Here is a 13,243-nt window from a genome sequence, read left to right as displayed (position 1 = left end):
AACACGTGCGGTGTTGAATAAACGTAGCTAGAACAATTATGCACAACTTTAATTAATAACATCGTTTAAAACAAACTCCTTTAAAAATCAGATCTCTGATCTTAAGGTTTAAAGCGAGCACAAAAGGTCTTACTCGGATTATTAAACAGTTTATTGACCAAAAAAAAAAAAAGAAAAAAAAAGAAAAGAAAACCCCCCGCAACAATAATTTTACTCTTTAGTTTAAGAAGAAACATCTAAACATATAAAGCACGGCTAAAAATCCTGAAGCGCCAGGGTTTTTATTCATACTGAAAAACATGATCGTACAAAAAAGGGGTCATGTGACAGGATGAAGATCGCTAATTTAATACAAATCCATCATAATGATCATGATTAAAGATGTACGTCGGTAAAAATGGCAAAAAAGGCGAGTGCAACTCTCAACATGATTACGGCTAAAACGCAAAAAAAAATCCCCAAAACGAACGTAGCGACATCAGAAATATCACGAATATTTTATACGACTATATAAGAGGAATAAGTGACAAGGAAAAAAAAAACAAAAACCATTTAAACACAACGGGCCGAGATGAGATTCAAACCCGGCTTGTGTCTGGGAACGTGTGAGCTGCTTTACTCGTTAGGGTTAGGGTTTGCGTCTGGATACTGGGAGAGGTCAAAGGTCAGGACCTTACTGATCACGCAGTCTCCTTGCTGTAAGCGGAGAACAGACACAGATATGGTTTGTGTGAGATTTATAAGATAATACAGAGTAAAAAGCGAAGCGAGTTAGTGAGCTGACTGACCTCGGGATACACGCCGATGAGCGAGTCGGCCTTGGTGTAAAACTCCTCCTTCAGCGAGATGACGATGGCTTGGAAGTTCTGGACGGACTGGTCTTTAATGTAGTTAGCGACCTGCAAGTAAACACGTGAATGCGTTAAGATCGACGTGATCGGGACGTTCGGTTAAGAGCGGATAAATTTAGCGCCGCCCGGAACGCCGACCTTGCCGATGTTGGTGTTGTCCAGAGCCGCGTCGATTTCGTCGAGCACGAAGAAAGGAGCAGGTTTATAGCTGGAAGACAAATAAGTGCTATTAATATGTCATTAGTGTCATGATGCAAGATGTTACTGATGACTGTTTTTGACCGAGTTGGGATCGTGAGCTCTCGTAATTACGCAGACGTTCTCACCTGTGAATGGCGAAGAGTAACGCGAGAGCGGCGACGGTCTTCTCTCCTCCTGATAAATTGTCCATGGGTCTGAAACGTTTCCCAGGAGCCACGCAGTTATAGTTGATCCCGTCCAGGTACGGCTCCTCCGGGTTCTCCGGTCCGAGGAAAGCCTGGAATTACACGACCCGGAATTTTAACGGCAGGGATTCGTCACGCTCGCCGATACGGATTTCTCGAGATAAGGAGGGGAATTCACCTGAGCGCTGCTGTTGCGCGAGAGTGCTTTGTAGATCTCGTCGATGTTGGTGGCGACGGACTCGAAGCAGGCGTTGAAGCGATCGAACCGCTCCTTCTTGATCTGCTCGAACGCCTGCTTGGCTTTCTTCGCTCTCTTCCTAGCGGCCTCGAATTCTGAAACCGTGACAGCGTACGATAACATCGTTAAGAGTTTAGATTATTCTTCATAACCTGGGGAAGAGAACCACACGAGGAACCACGGGAAGAACTAAACCGGCTCTGACCGTCACTCGTCTCCTGGAATTTGTCTCGGACGCTCTCCAGCTTCTCCATGGCCTTCATGTTGGGAGCGCTGATCCTCTGGAGGATGCTCTGCTGCTCGTTAAGCCTCTGCTGAAGGGTGTTCATCTCGCCTTTGATCTCATCCTCCGACAGAGAGTCCTGAGGTACGCAGACAACATAAAAACCACCGAGTTCATCAGCTTGGACGAACGACCTTCATCTTGTTTGCGTGTTTGTTTATAATTTAACGCCATACCAGCTAGCATGGCTATTTCCATGACAACAAACAGGTTAAAATGATCAATTAAAATACATCTTTTTTAAAAAATCTAAACGCTATCCTGCAGAAATTTTTAATAATTTCATTCAGGCAAATAAAAACATTAAGAATTTAATTATTATTATTTTTTAAATAAATTTTTTTTTTTTTTTTTTTACACAATTCAGTTTAGTCCTGGAATTGACAGTTTTTGGACTAACATTGAATCAGTAATAATAAAAAATCGTACTAGGAGCTGGAGCGATTTTTTTTTCTTCTTCAAACCGCACGAACGTTCTTGGAATTCGACGGAAAAAAGAATCGACTGTATGTTTGTTTAAATAAACAAACAAACAAACAAATAAATAAATAAAGTACCTTCAGGTCTTCAGACAGGCTGCTGTAGTCGATCTCGATGAGAGCCTCTTTGGCTAAAACGGTGCTGGATGTTTTCTGGCTGCTGCTCAGACTTTCTTCCTGAGAACTTCCCTGTGAATGTGAACAATTATTACTTTAAAACGGGCGCATTAGCAGGTGTCGTCGCTCAAAAATACACCAGTAAGAACTGGAGATCAGTACAAACGATTAGCTCAGGTGCTTTAAGCCCCGCCCCTTATTCCACGCATTCAGTAATGTGAAATAAAATCTAAAATCGATGAGTGTTTGAGCTAGCTGACATCAGACAAGTGTACAGTTAACATCAGATCACTATATTTAATTAATAAAATGTATCATCTAAAATAAATAAATAAATAAAATAAATTAGCCTACAACGGAATATTACCCGAAATGGTGGAAATGCTCATTTTACTGTCTTTAAGCTATCGGTTCCGGACGATTTAATAGTTTAAAGTATATATATTAAAAAAATTTGAATTCGCAAACACTAGTACCAACTAACAAACAATAGTTTGTTCGCGATAACATCTATCATATCATAATATAGTTGCTAATACATGAAAGAAGCGTCCGGATATTTCGGCCCTGAGACTGACGTGCTGAACGAGTTTGTGAACGTCTTCACAAACATTTACGCAGAGTTTGATTGGAGATAAACATGGGAACTGATGATCCGAGGGTCTAAAACTATAAACAGTCTTAAGTCAGATCTCACTCCAGGAAGGTCTGAAGCAGCTTTTATCCCCTTCGAAATTTCCATTCAATCTCATGGCCTTAAGACTTTACAGCGTTTGATTACAATCATACTAGCTCTGAACTACACGTAGACAAGACGGCTGCCGCGCGTATGTATCCTGCTCGTTCGGAGAGCACGGCTCGTGCACATCCTTAGAAATGATCGTGACATGTCTGCGTGGTACGATACAAACATCATCCTGTGTCCACAACTGAATAAACAAACCAACGTCGTGTCCAACCACGTTAGTGTATGAATTTTAAAAACCTCTCATACAGCCTTTAAACATAATAAAAAGTTCTGTTTTCAGTACTGGATCTTTAAGATGACTAAACACTTCTGAATGTAAGGTCGGTTCATGACGACAATCATGACGACTGCCGGACATTTTAAAGGAGAAACGTGGATGATTTTGCCTCTGATGTTTCGTCTAGTGCTACTGTTTACGGTGCACGGCCGAGTGCGCGATCAACGCTGCTCGCCCTGCTGCTGTGTCGAGTATAAACCAGCGGGTTCGCTTTAACCGCATTATGAAAATGAATCGACGGAATAAACGACCTCCTCCTGGCTGATGTCGTCCATGGTTCCTGATCTGAGAGGAAGTTTGATGTCCTGCATTTTGCAGGCCTGCAGCAGGTTGTGTCTGTCGCTGCGCTTCTGCTCCAGCTTCGTCTCAATGGCCGTGACCTCCTTCTGAAGCTGTGTCAGCTCTCTAAACGCACACGAACACATACACGACAGTGTTTATATAGCGCTTATCCAATACAGTTCGCTTTTACTCTTCCAGCTCCCTTCACTGCGTTTTCTCATCGGCCAAACATAACTTGTTTCGAGTACTCATAAAAACAGCCAGAGTAAACAACAACAACAACAACAAAAAAAAAACCCTCACTTGTTGGCTCCACCGAGTTTCTTACGGATTTCTTCCATTTCGTGGTTTTTGTCGTTGACCTCCGACTTCTTGGTGAGGTGCTGATTCTTCAAGTCCTGAAGCTGAGCCATGGTCTCATCGATGATCTTCATGTGCCTCTGCTCTTCCTGTTAGAAACCGTCATACGGACACACAGACACGGTGAAACACAGGTTCCGAACGTACGCGCGTCAGAACATTTAACAATGTGAACGTTCTAGAAACATCCTTCACCTTCTTTAGTCTTTCGATCTCGCTCTCGTCCTTCTTCACCGTCTGCTCCCACATGATGACCTTCTCCTGGTCCTCCTTCAGCTGGTTCTTCTCGTAATCCAGCTGGATCGCTAGGCGAGTCTTCTGGGTCTCAAACTCCAAGCTGCGTGAGGAATATATCGGTTTTAAAACAAGCCCGAATAATCATCGGGGGGGGGGGGTAAGTCTCAGATTACGTGGTGTGTTCGCCACACAAAAATCCCCGTGAATGAGTCGTTACTATAGAAACGAAGACGTATCAGAAGAAGTGCATTAATATAAACCAGCGATTTACAGAACCAGAAAGTTATTCAGCACCTTCGGACCCAATCGATATCGAGAATTCAAGAAATTCATATCATACTAATGAATTATTAGAATATTCGTGTGATAATATTTCTGTATAAACCCAGAAAGGGGCAATTTTCATTCGAATCTCACCGCTTCTTTGCGATCTCATTCTGCCGTTTCACTTTCTCCTCCTCAAACTCACGGATGTTCCTCACGCCGATCTCCTTGCAGAACTCCAAGAACACTTCGTCCTCCACCTGGAGAAACAAACAAACAAAAACAAATGATAACAGACGTAAATACAGACCTCGGACAGGACGTTTTCTCGTCCTCCGTTGCGTTCTAACTCAATGATGTTTTTCCTCGTACCAAGTTCATGCGGTCTTTGAGCTCCTTCATTTCTCTCTCACGTGATTGGATGATCCTCTTGATGTCGTTGATACGGGGCCCAAAGTTGGCCAGCTCGCTCTCTAGCTTGGATTTTTCCTAAAATAAAAAAATTAATTTTTTCAACGTAGCTGTGTCTTAAACATAGCATTATGACGTGTACATACATACATATACATATTTTCTGTAATTACCAGACCTGCATATTTAAGGACAGATGGCGAGTTTTGGTCTGCTCGAGGTCGCTCTGAGAGTACTTCAGCCTCATCTGCAGCCCGTGAGCCTGAGACTGCACCTGACGAAGCTCCGCCTCCTTTCTTTTCGCCTTCATTTGCTCCTACACAGGACAGAACACGTCGTTCAGCCACCCGATTGCCCGCACCGTTCCGGCCTCACGCACAAACATTTTCTACGGTTTTCACCTTGAGCTCGTCGGTGAGTTTTTCCTTCCTGTCCTTCAGCTTGTCCACGGCTTTCTCGTCCCAGCGGCGAGCTTTGGCCTTCAGGTCACTCGCGCCTCCAGAGATCACACCGGACTTCTGGAACAGTGTTCCGTCTAGAGCCACGGTCTGTGAACCGAAAAGGCAAACGTTTTACACACACGTGTTTTTTTTGTCCCTGTATCTCCTTTCTAACAAGGTTTTTAAGCTCGATAGACTTCTCACACCCTGAGCTATTTAACTAGAGGATATGTTTTGGACAGAGAAACAAAGACTGTTTGTAGAACTTTATAGAAATCAATTATTTGCAGTAAAAATGCCCGCTACGTTAACGCAACACATAATCGCGAAGTAACGAGGACCTTGTGCCTGTACGGTCCTCCGAAAGCGATCCGGCGGGCGTCCTCTACGTTCTCGCACACGAGCGCGTTCCCGCAGGCGTACTGCAGAGCTTTCTTGATCTGTGGAGGCTCGTAGCGAATGACGTCGATCACCAGCTTGGCACCGCGCAGCTCGCGCAGCTTCTCGTCCGTGGGTTTGACCTGACGACGAGAGCGCAGGGACGATTAATACGTTTGTCTACAAAAAATAATAAACACACTGAGCGTCTGATCTCGACGGCAAAACTACAGAAAGTTCACCTCGAGATAGTCCAGAGGTAAGAAGGTTTCAGGTTCTCCTCTCTGCTCTTTGATGTACTGGATGCAGTCACGTCCGGTCTTCTCCGAGTCCACGATGATGGCGTCCATGTTTTTGCCCAGAACTTTGGTTACGGCGATCTGGTACTTTTTCTGAGTGGGCTGGCACAGGTCTATGAGCCTTCCATACTAGAGAGAGAGAGAGAGAGAGAGAGAGAGAGAGAGAGAGAGAATCACAATAAGTGCATGTTTGTTTATTTTTTAGAAATTTACACGTCACACTTTCACTTTTAAATTGGTAGACACTGGACGCTAAAGATTTTCAAAAACGTTGTCCTGTCCTCGAGTCACATCACCCTGTCGTTTATAGGCGTGGCCACTTTATTTTTAGATTTACACGGTGCTTCGTATTAGCACTGCGTTCATGTCTCGAAATTTTCGACCTGTAACTAGGAAAACTCTTGTCAGGAGCGCGGCTGTGGCTCAGGTCCTAGAGTGGGTTGTCCACTAATCGTAGGGTCGGCGGTTCGATTCTCGGCCCACGTGACTCCACATGCCGAAGTGTCCTTGGGCGAGACGCTGAACTAAAAACGCCACAGCCTGACGTGGAGTGAGTTTGGCCTTTCAGGGAGATTCAAAAGCGCACTGCTGTAAAGAAAACCCGGCGTGCGGTTTTTAAAAACACAAAATGAGAGCGGTGCGAAACGGAACGCGGCACGATAATCGTTTTATCTCCATTATTTTATTTCCACACTCGTCGGAGGCCGTGATCGTAACTGAGATCCGAAGTTCGATGAATCGCACAGCACTAGACAAACCGATTTTGGACCGGCCCGTTTTGACGTACCACTGATCCGGGATAGAGTCTCTTGATGCTCTCCATGATCTCGGCTTTGCGCTGCTGCCTGCTGTTCTCCTGTCTGTCTATACGAGCGTCACCGAGCTGCTCCATCACCTGCACGGAGGAAAAAACAAACAAAAACACCGCAGTGATGAGATCCTTTCCTCGAGCTCATCACGAAGACGGAACTGAGAACTGATCCACTCGCATTTAAGGGACGAGGACGAGCGGCGGTGTACCTGGTTAAGCTCCATATTAATCTCATCGATCCTCCTCTTGGCTTGCTCCACCTCCTCTGTGAGCTCCTCCTCCATCCTCTTCTGTTCATCTAGAGACTGTCTGTAACGCAGGAGGAGAAGATAACGATAGCACGTGGCGATAAATGATCTCGTGCTGCTTGTAACGAGGAGCGCGTAGATGATACCGAAATAACGGAAAGACATGAAACGATACTCTGAATACCGGTATACGCGCTGAACAACGGCCCTCGTTTATCAAGCTGGATACCAACAGATTTATTTCGTAAATTGCTCTCTGTGCACATGACCTTTTATGGAGTTCTGTGGGCGTCGCAACATGCAAATGAGCTGCATCGGGAACAAGCTTTACACTTTACGTACGTTTTGTTGTCTTTGAAAATGACAAAGTTTGAAACCTAACATGGGGTAAAGATTCATCAGAAAAACAAAAAATATAAATGCAATAAATAAATAAATGTTTGTTTGTTTGGAAGGAAAGACTGCTATAAAAGGAAGTGAAGTTGCTTTGCGTAATCTTAAACGTAACTATAAACGGATCGAATTTATGAAGTGTCGCTCTTTAATAACGTCTCCGATAAAGTCCGAGGTGTTTTTGTCGCCGTCGTGGTGTACCTGCTGGTAGTGATGTAATCCTCGAGCTTCTCGATACGCTTCTGGTTCTCCTCGATCTCTCGGATCTTCTGCTTGATCTTAGCCTGCGACGAGACGACATTCGGACATAAAGCAAGACGCTGAGACTCACGACATCTTGTTCTCCTGACTTTGATTACCGCATTTATTCTACTGTACCTCCGTCTCCACTTTCTTCCTCTCCTCCAGGTCTAGGCGGTCCTGGTCAGCTTTCTGATCGCGGTTAAACTTCTCCAACTCCTGTGCCAGAGTAGCGGCTCGCTTGCTAGCCTCTTCTTTCAGACGGTGATACGCTTTAACCTATCGGCGCACAAACGGCTCTCCGAGATCAGTACATGCTTAAAGGCTTTAGATATTTGATATTTGTACAGGGGGTGTACCTGGTTCTCTTCGAGCTGCAGGTCCTGGCCCTGGCTCTGCGCCTCCTCCTCCATGCGCTCCTCGAACTCCTGCCTGGCCGTCTCCACGGCTCTCTGCTCGCGCTCCAGCTCGTCCATATCCGCCTTGCGCTTCTTGTAGCACTTCTGGGCGTTCTGCAGGGATTTCCGTGCGGCCTCCAGCTTCTTGATCTTGTGAGCCGTGTTTTCTTTCGCCTTGATGTACTGCGGCCTTTTCTGGTTTAGCTCTGCGTCCTTTTCTCTGCGGGCGGAAGAAACCAACCACTTCATCGCCACTTAACAACGAACGTCTATGTTTTCAAAGACTCCTAAGACGTTAAATCTGCATAAACACGAAATGGAGCCAAAAAAAATCGTCCACTTGTAAAAGTTATATTATATTATAACCTCGAGTGTATAATTCCCATCTAAATCGCTCACTTGATCTCTTTCTCGACGGTCTGCTGATCTCTCATCATCCGGCCGAGCTCCTTCTTCTTCTCCTTCAGCTCCTCCTCCACACGGTCCATGCGCTTGCGGTCTTTGTCGATCTCTTTGTTGCGCTGCGCCAGCTCGCGGTTCAGTTTCTCTATCTCGCACTCGTTGTGGTAGAGCTTGAAGAGCTGTAGCTGGACGTTCGCACGCACGACTTCGTCCTTTAGCCTCTGGTAGCGCTCGGCCTGCGGGGGGAATGACACTCGGATAATACTGAGCGAACCGTGTAGGGAATAAACCACCACGCACAACGCGTTGTGCTGTTGTAGGAAAATAATCAATGACGAGGTGCGGTGATGAAGAGGAGTCACTGATCACCCTGAAGTTGATTATTTTCCTGTACGAAGTGCTTTATTCCACTTACATCACACTTACATCTTACTGACTGCTACTAAACACTGACACTGGAGACTCCTTCCATAAAAAAAGGGAGAGAGAGGAAGAAGGAGGAAAAACAAGGAAAGAGGGAGAGAGAGGAGGGGGAGAGAGAGAAGGAGGGTAAAAAGAGGCAGGGAGAGGGACAGACAGGGAAAAGGATGAAAAATATGAGAGAGAGAGAGAGAGAGAGAGAGAGAGAGAGAGAGAGAGAGAGAGAGACACACACACACACAGAGGGAAGGAGGGAAAAACAGAGCGATAGAGGGATGGAGGGAGAAGAAGAGAGCTGGAGAAAGAGCAGGAGTGGAAGACAGAGGGAGAGAGAGGGATGGAGGGAGAAGAATAGAGTTGGAGAAAGAGCAGGAGGGGAAGACAGGGAGAGAGAGAGAGAGGGATGGAGGGAGAAGAAGAGAGCTGGAGAAAGAGCAGGAGGGGAAGACAGAGGGAGAGAGAGGGATGGAGGGAGAAGAAGAGAGCTGGAGAAAGAGCAGGAGTGGAAGACAGAGGGAGAGAGAGAAGAAGAGAGTTGGAGAAAGAGCAGGAGTGGAAGACAGAGGGAGAGAGAGGGATGGAGGGAGAAGAAGAGAGTTGGAGAAAGAGCAGGAGTGGAAGACAGAGGGAGAGAGAGGGATGGAGGGAGAAGAAGAGAGTTGGAGAAAGAGCAGGAGTGGAAGACAGAGGGAGAGAGAGGGATGGAGGGAGAAGAAGAGAGTTGGAGAAAGAGCAGAAGGGGAAGACAGAGTGAGATGGAATTAAAAATGAATCAGTGACCAATCAGAATCACTCTCACCTCTTCTTTCTCCTGCTTGGCCTCTTTGCGCTCAGCTGCGATGTTCTTCTTGCGGTGGTAGTTGAACTGCGTGTCCTCCTCAGCCTTCACCATCTCCTTCTTGCGCCGGTCGTACTCCTGAGCCAGCTCACCGGAGCGAGAGATCTCCTCGAACAGGGCTGTTCGCTCCTTAGGGTTCTTCATGGCGATGGACTCCACTGCACCCTGTGAGTCACGACAGCGGAAATGTGGCGTGAACATTAACTGCAGCTCTTGCGCTGTATCTGCGTGTTGACGTGCTGCTGAGACGTGATCAGCTGATGGGATAACTGCATGAACAGGCAGGTGTTCCTAATAAAGTGGACAGTGAGTGTACACAGTTAGACGCATCTGACCTGAAAGACCAGGAAGTTCCTGGCTTTGATGAGTATTCCGAGTTTCTCCAACTCCTCGCTGTACTCTGGCAACCCCACGACTTTACTATTAATGCGGTACTCCGACGAGGATCCTGGGAGGGAGAGAGAGAGAGAGAGATGGAGGGAGAGAGAGAGATGTAAATAGACGAAAGCAAATCTCAAAAGACCAACAATATCACCACAATTCTTCTTCCTCTTATTATTATTATTATTATTATTATTATCATAGTATCCGTACACGTGTACGTTTAGCGTGATCTACACGATACGAGTGTGTGTGTGTGTGTGAGAGAGTAAGGTTCTCAGCAGCCTTACCGATGATGACTCTGGTGAAGGAGCGCTCTTCGCCGTTGTCCTCCTGGTACACCATGCTAACGAAGGCCCGGTTAGCCGCGGGTTTCCCCACCGGGGCGCCGTGAATCAGATCTTTCAGCGTTTTCACACGCAGGTTGCTGGTTTTCTCCGCCAGCACAAAGCTGATGGCATCCATGAGGTTCGACTTCCCTGAAGAGAAAAAAAAAAAGTACAAAAAATGCATGAACCGATTCTGGGTGTGTTTGAGGGGGCGGGGCTTATAATCACAGGTTCTGGATCGATTGCGCAATTCCGTAACATCACGTTTCTACACACGGGTTTAGGAAGATAAAGGGTTCTTCAAAGGGTTCTACATGAAACCCTTTCCGATAACAAAAATTGGGAATCTCTAGAACTTCTTTGGTTGGACCTTTGGAGCTTCTGTTTAGAACCAGTCAATGAAGCGCTTTCTCATGAGAAAGAATTCCAGAAGAACCATTTTTAGGAAGCAAAGAACCCTTAACTATCCAATGGACTCTTAAAGAACCCTTTTTTTTTTTAAAAATGTTCCAAGCACCAAGAAACCAAATGTCAAACTTCAAGAGGAGCAGCAACTTGTGAGGAGTTTTTACTTTATTAAAAAAATTGTTCTTCAGGATTCGTTAAGGGTTCTTCAGGGTTAAATAGGGGCAAAGAACTCTTAACTACCCAACAAACTATTACGAACCATGAAGCACCCAAATGAGATGTACCAAAAAGTGAAATGTTAACATCCGGACAGGTTCTGAATGAGCTGTTTTTAATCGCACAAATAAAAATAGTTCTTCCAGGGTTCTTTGCATAATTAAGCGTTCCGAAAAGGGTTCTACAGGTAACAGGGTAACGCTTTCTGATCGGAAACACTCCTTACAAAATGTAGCACTCGGTTAAGAAACCCTTAAAGCTTCAGCGTAGAGCCCTCCAACAAAAGAGCTTTTCCGTCAGGAAGACTTCCAAAGAACGTTTTAGAAAATGACGACGAATCGAGAAGAACTTCTGCGCGTGATTCCATACGTCAATTGTACGTGGGTGTGTGAAACTGTAGCTACTAGGTTCTAGATTGTTACACAACCACGGTGAGCAGAAAAACATCTCAGCAGGCACAACACATCGAACACTGAGGTGGATGAGCAACAACATCAGAAGAACACATCAGGTTCTTCTCCTGTGACGTCAGCCAAGAACTGGAATCTCCGTCTATCAGGGCACGGACTCGCCTAAACTGGACTGTCTTCATCCGTGGTCGCACGTCCACCTCAAGGTTCGACGTCTTGTTCACGCCGAGATGCTTTTCTGCTCATCACGGCTGTAACGCGTGATTATACGGGTCACTACATGCTTCCCGGCAGCTCGAACCAATCTGGCCGTTTTCTTAAGAACGTGGTGTTTCCACCCACAGAACTGTCGACTCGCTCAGTGTTTTTTGTTTTTCGCACCATCCAGTGTGAACTCTACAGAAATTCTCAGGAGATCAGCGGTTCCTGAATGCTCAAATATCCGCACCATGGTCAGAGAGATCAGACTTTTTCTTTGTTCTGATGTTTGATGTGAACATTAATGAAGATCTTATCGTGCTGCTGCTATATGATTAGCTGATTGGATGAACGAGCAGGTGTTCCTAATAAAATGGACGGCGAGTGTATATTTCAGTTCCTTTCCTGCCAAGTAATAGCACTACTATGTTGTAAATACATTACATGTATCTACGTAACTAAACTTGCTGAAGAGCTATCTAAAGTATAACTATATGCATGCATTAATTAATTAATTAATTAATTGATGTGTTGTGAGTCCACTCTACTCACCTGATCCATTCGGTCCAATAATCGCAGTAAACTTGTGAAAAGGCCCGATTATCTGTCTTCCTTTGTACGATTTGAAATTTTCTATCTCGATTAACTTTAAATAACCCATTTTACTGTACTAAAATGCGATTTAAATACCGAAATTCAAAGAAAAAACGCGAGAACAACATTAAAAAAAAACACCGTTACGAATTTCTAGCTCCCTTGCTAGCTTAGCCAGTTAGCTAAAATGCTAACACTGCCATTAGCACGGCTTATATATAAACAAATATCAAACTAGCTACACCGAAACTGCAAACAAACGCATTTACACTCGATAAATATTACTTTTTTTTATAAGTTCCGCTGCAGTTGTGTTTTTGGGGCTGAAACACAGCCAAACTTGCAGCGGACACGGAAAAATAAACACACTTGTCTGCGCGCCTATTACAAAAGCGTTATCGCGTATTCTCGCGAGATTTGGACGGTTACGAATAGGACCCGACGTCCAGTTGAATCTCGCGGGATTTGGGAACACAAACCGAGCGCGTGAAGTATCGTAGGAAATCCCGCGATATTGCAAGATATCACAAGCAAGAACAATGAAATTATGCCGTTTTGATATAAAATAGATTGCAATAATAATAATAATAATAATAATAATAATAATAATAATAATAAGAAGAAGAAGAAGAAGAAGAAGAAGAAATATATTATATACACACACAAATGTTTCTTTTTTGTATATTATAGCAAAATATAATATACAAAATGGGGGTGGTGGTGGTGTTTAATTTCTTTTTAGGGTTTATTTACGAAATAATAAAACAGCCACAACTTAAATTTTTAAAAAGGTATGGTTAAATTTAGGATTACTTTTACTGGGTGTAAGATTAGAATTATGATTAGTTCTACTGAGGTTAAGGTTAATATTTTAATTACTTTATTGTTTAGGCTAACTTTAGGATTA

General features: G+C 44.6%; 1 protein-coding gene across 1 annotated transcript; it reads right to left on the bottom strand.

Annotated features, from left to right (window-relative positions):
- Positions 1 to 250: 250 nt before the first annotated feature.
- LOC108276059 (structural maintenance of chromosomes protein 1A) lies at positions 251 to 12,743 on the bottom strand. The gene is made up of 26 exons (XM_017487364.3): positions 12,295 to 12,743; positions 10,472 to 10,660; positions 10,136 to 10,248; positions 9,762 to 9,965; positions 8,540 to 8,778; positions 8,102 to 8,360; positions 7,881 to 8,021; positions 7,704 to 7,786; positions 7,071 to 7,170; positions 6,838 to 6,945; positions 5,994 to 6,179; positions 5,715 to 5,894; positions 5,335 to 5,481; positions 5,112 to 5,249; positions 4,895 to 5,011; positions 4,676 to 4,782; positions 4,217 to 4,358; positions 3,965 to 4,110; positions 3,631 to 3,784; positions 2,316 to 2,426; positions 1,681 to 1,837; positions 1,416 to 1,570; positions 1,178 to 1,329; positions 990 to 1,059; positions 789 to 899; positions 251 to 696 (listed from the first exon to the last, which is right to left on the bottom strand). Exons 1-26 carry the CDS (start codon positions 12,401 to 12,403, stop codon positions 616 to 618), a joined length of 3,699 nt encoding a protein of 1,232 aa, XP_017342853.2. The 5' UTR covers positions 12,404 to 12,743; the 3' UTR covers positions 251 to 615.
- Between the last annotated feature and the right edge of the window lie 500 nt (positions 12,744 to 13,243).

This window comes from Ictalurus punctatus, chromosome 15 (genome assembly GCF_001660625.3).
Source record: "Ictalurus punctatus breed USDA103 chromosome 15, Coco_2.0, whole genome shotgun sequence".
NCBI classification, from domain to species: Eukaryota; Metazoa; Chordata; class Actinopteri; order Siluriformes; family Ictaluridae; genus Ictalurus; species Ictalurus punctatus.
Note: the sequence above shows the minus strand (reverse complement) of the source record. Positions and strands in the feature narration are given on the sequence as shown.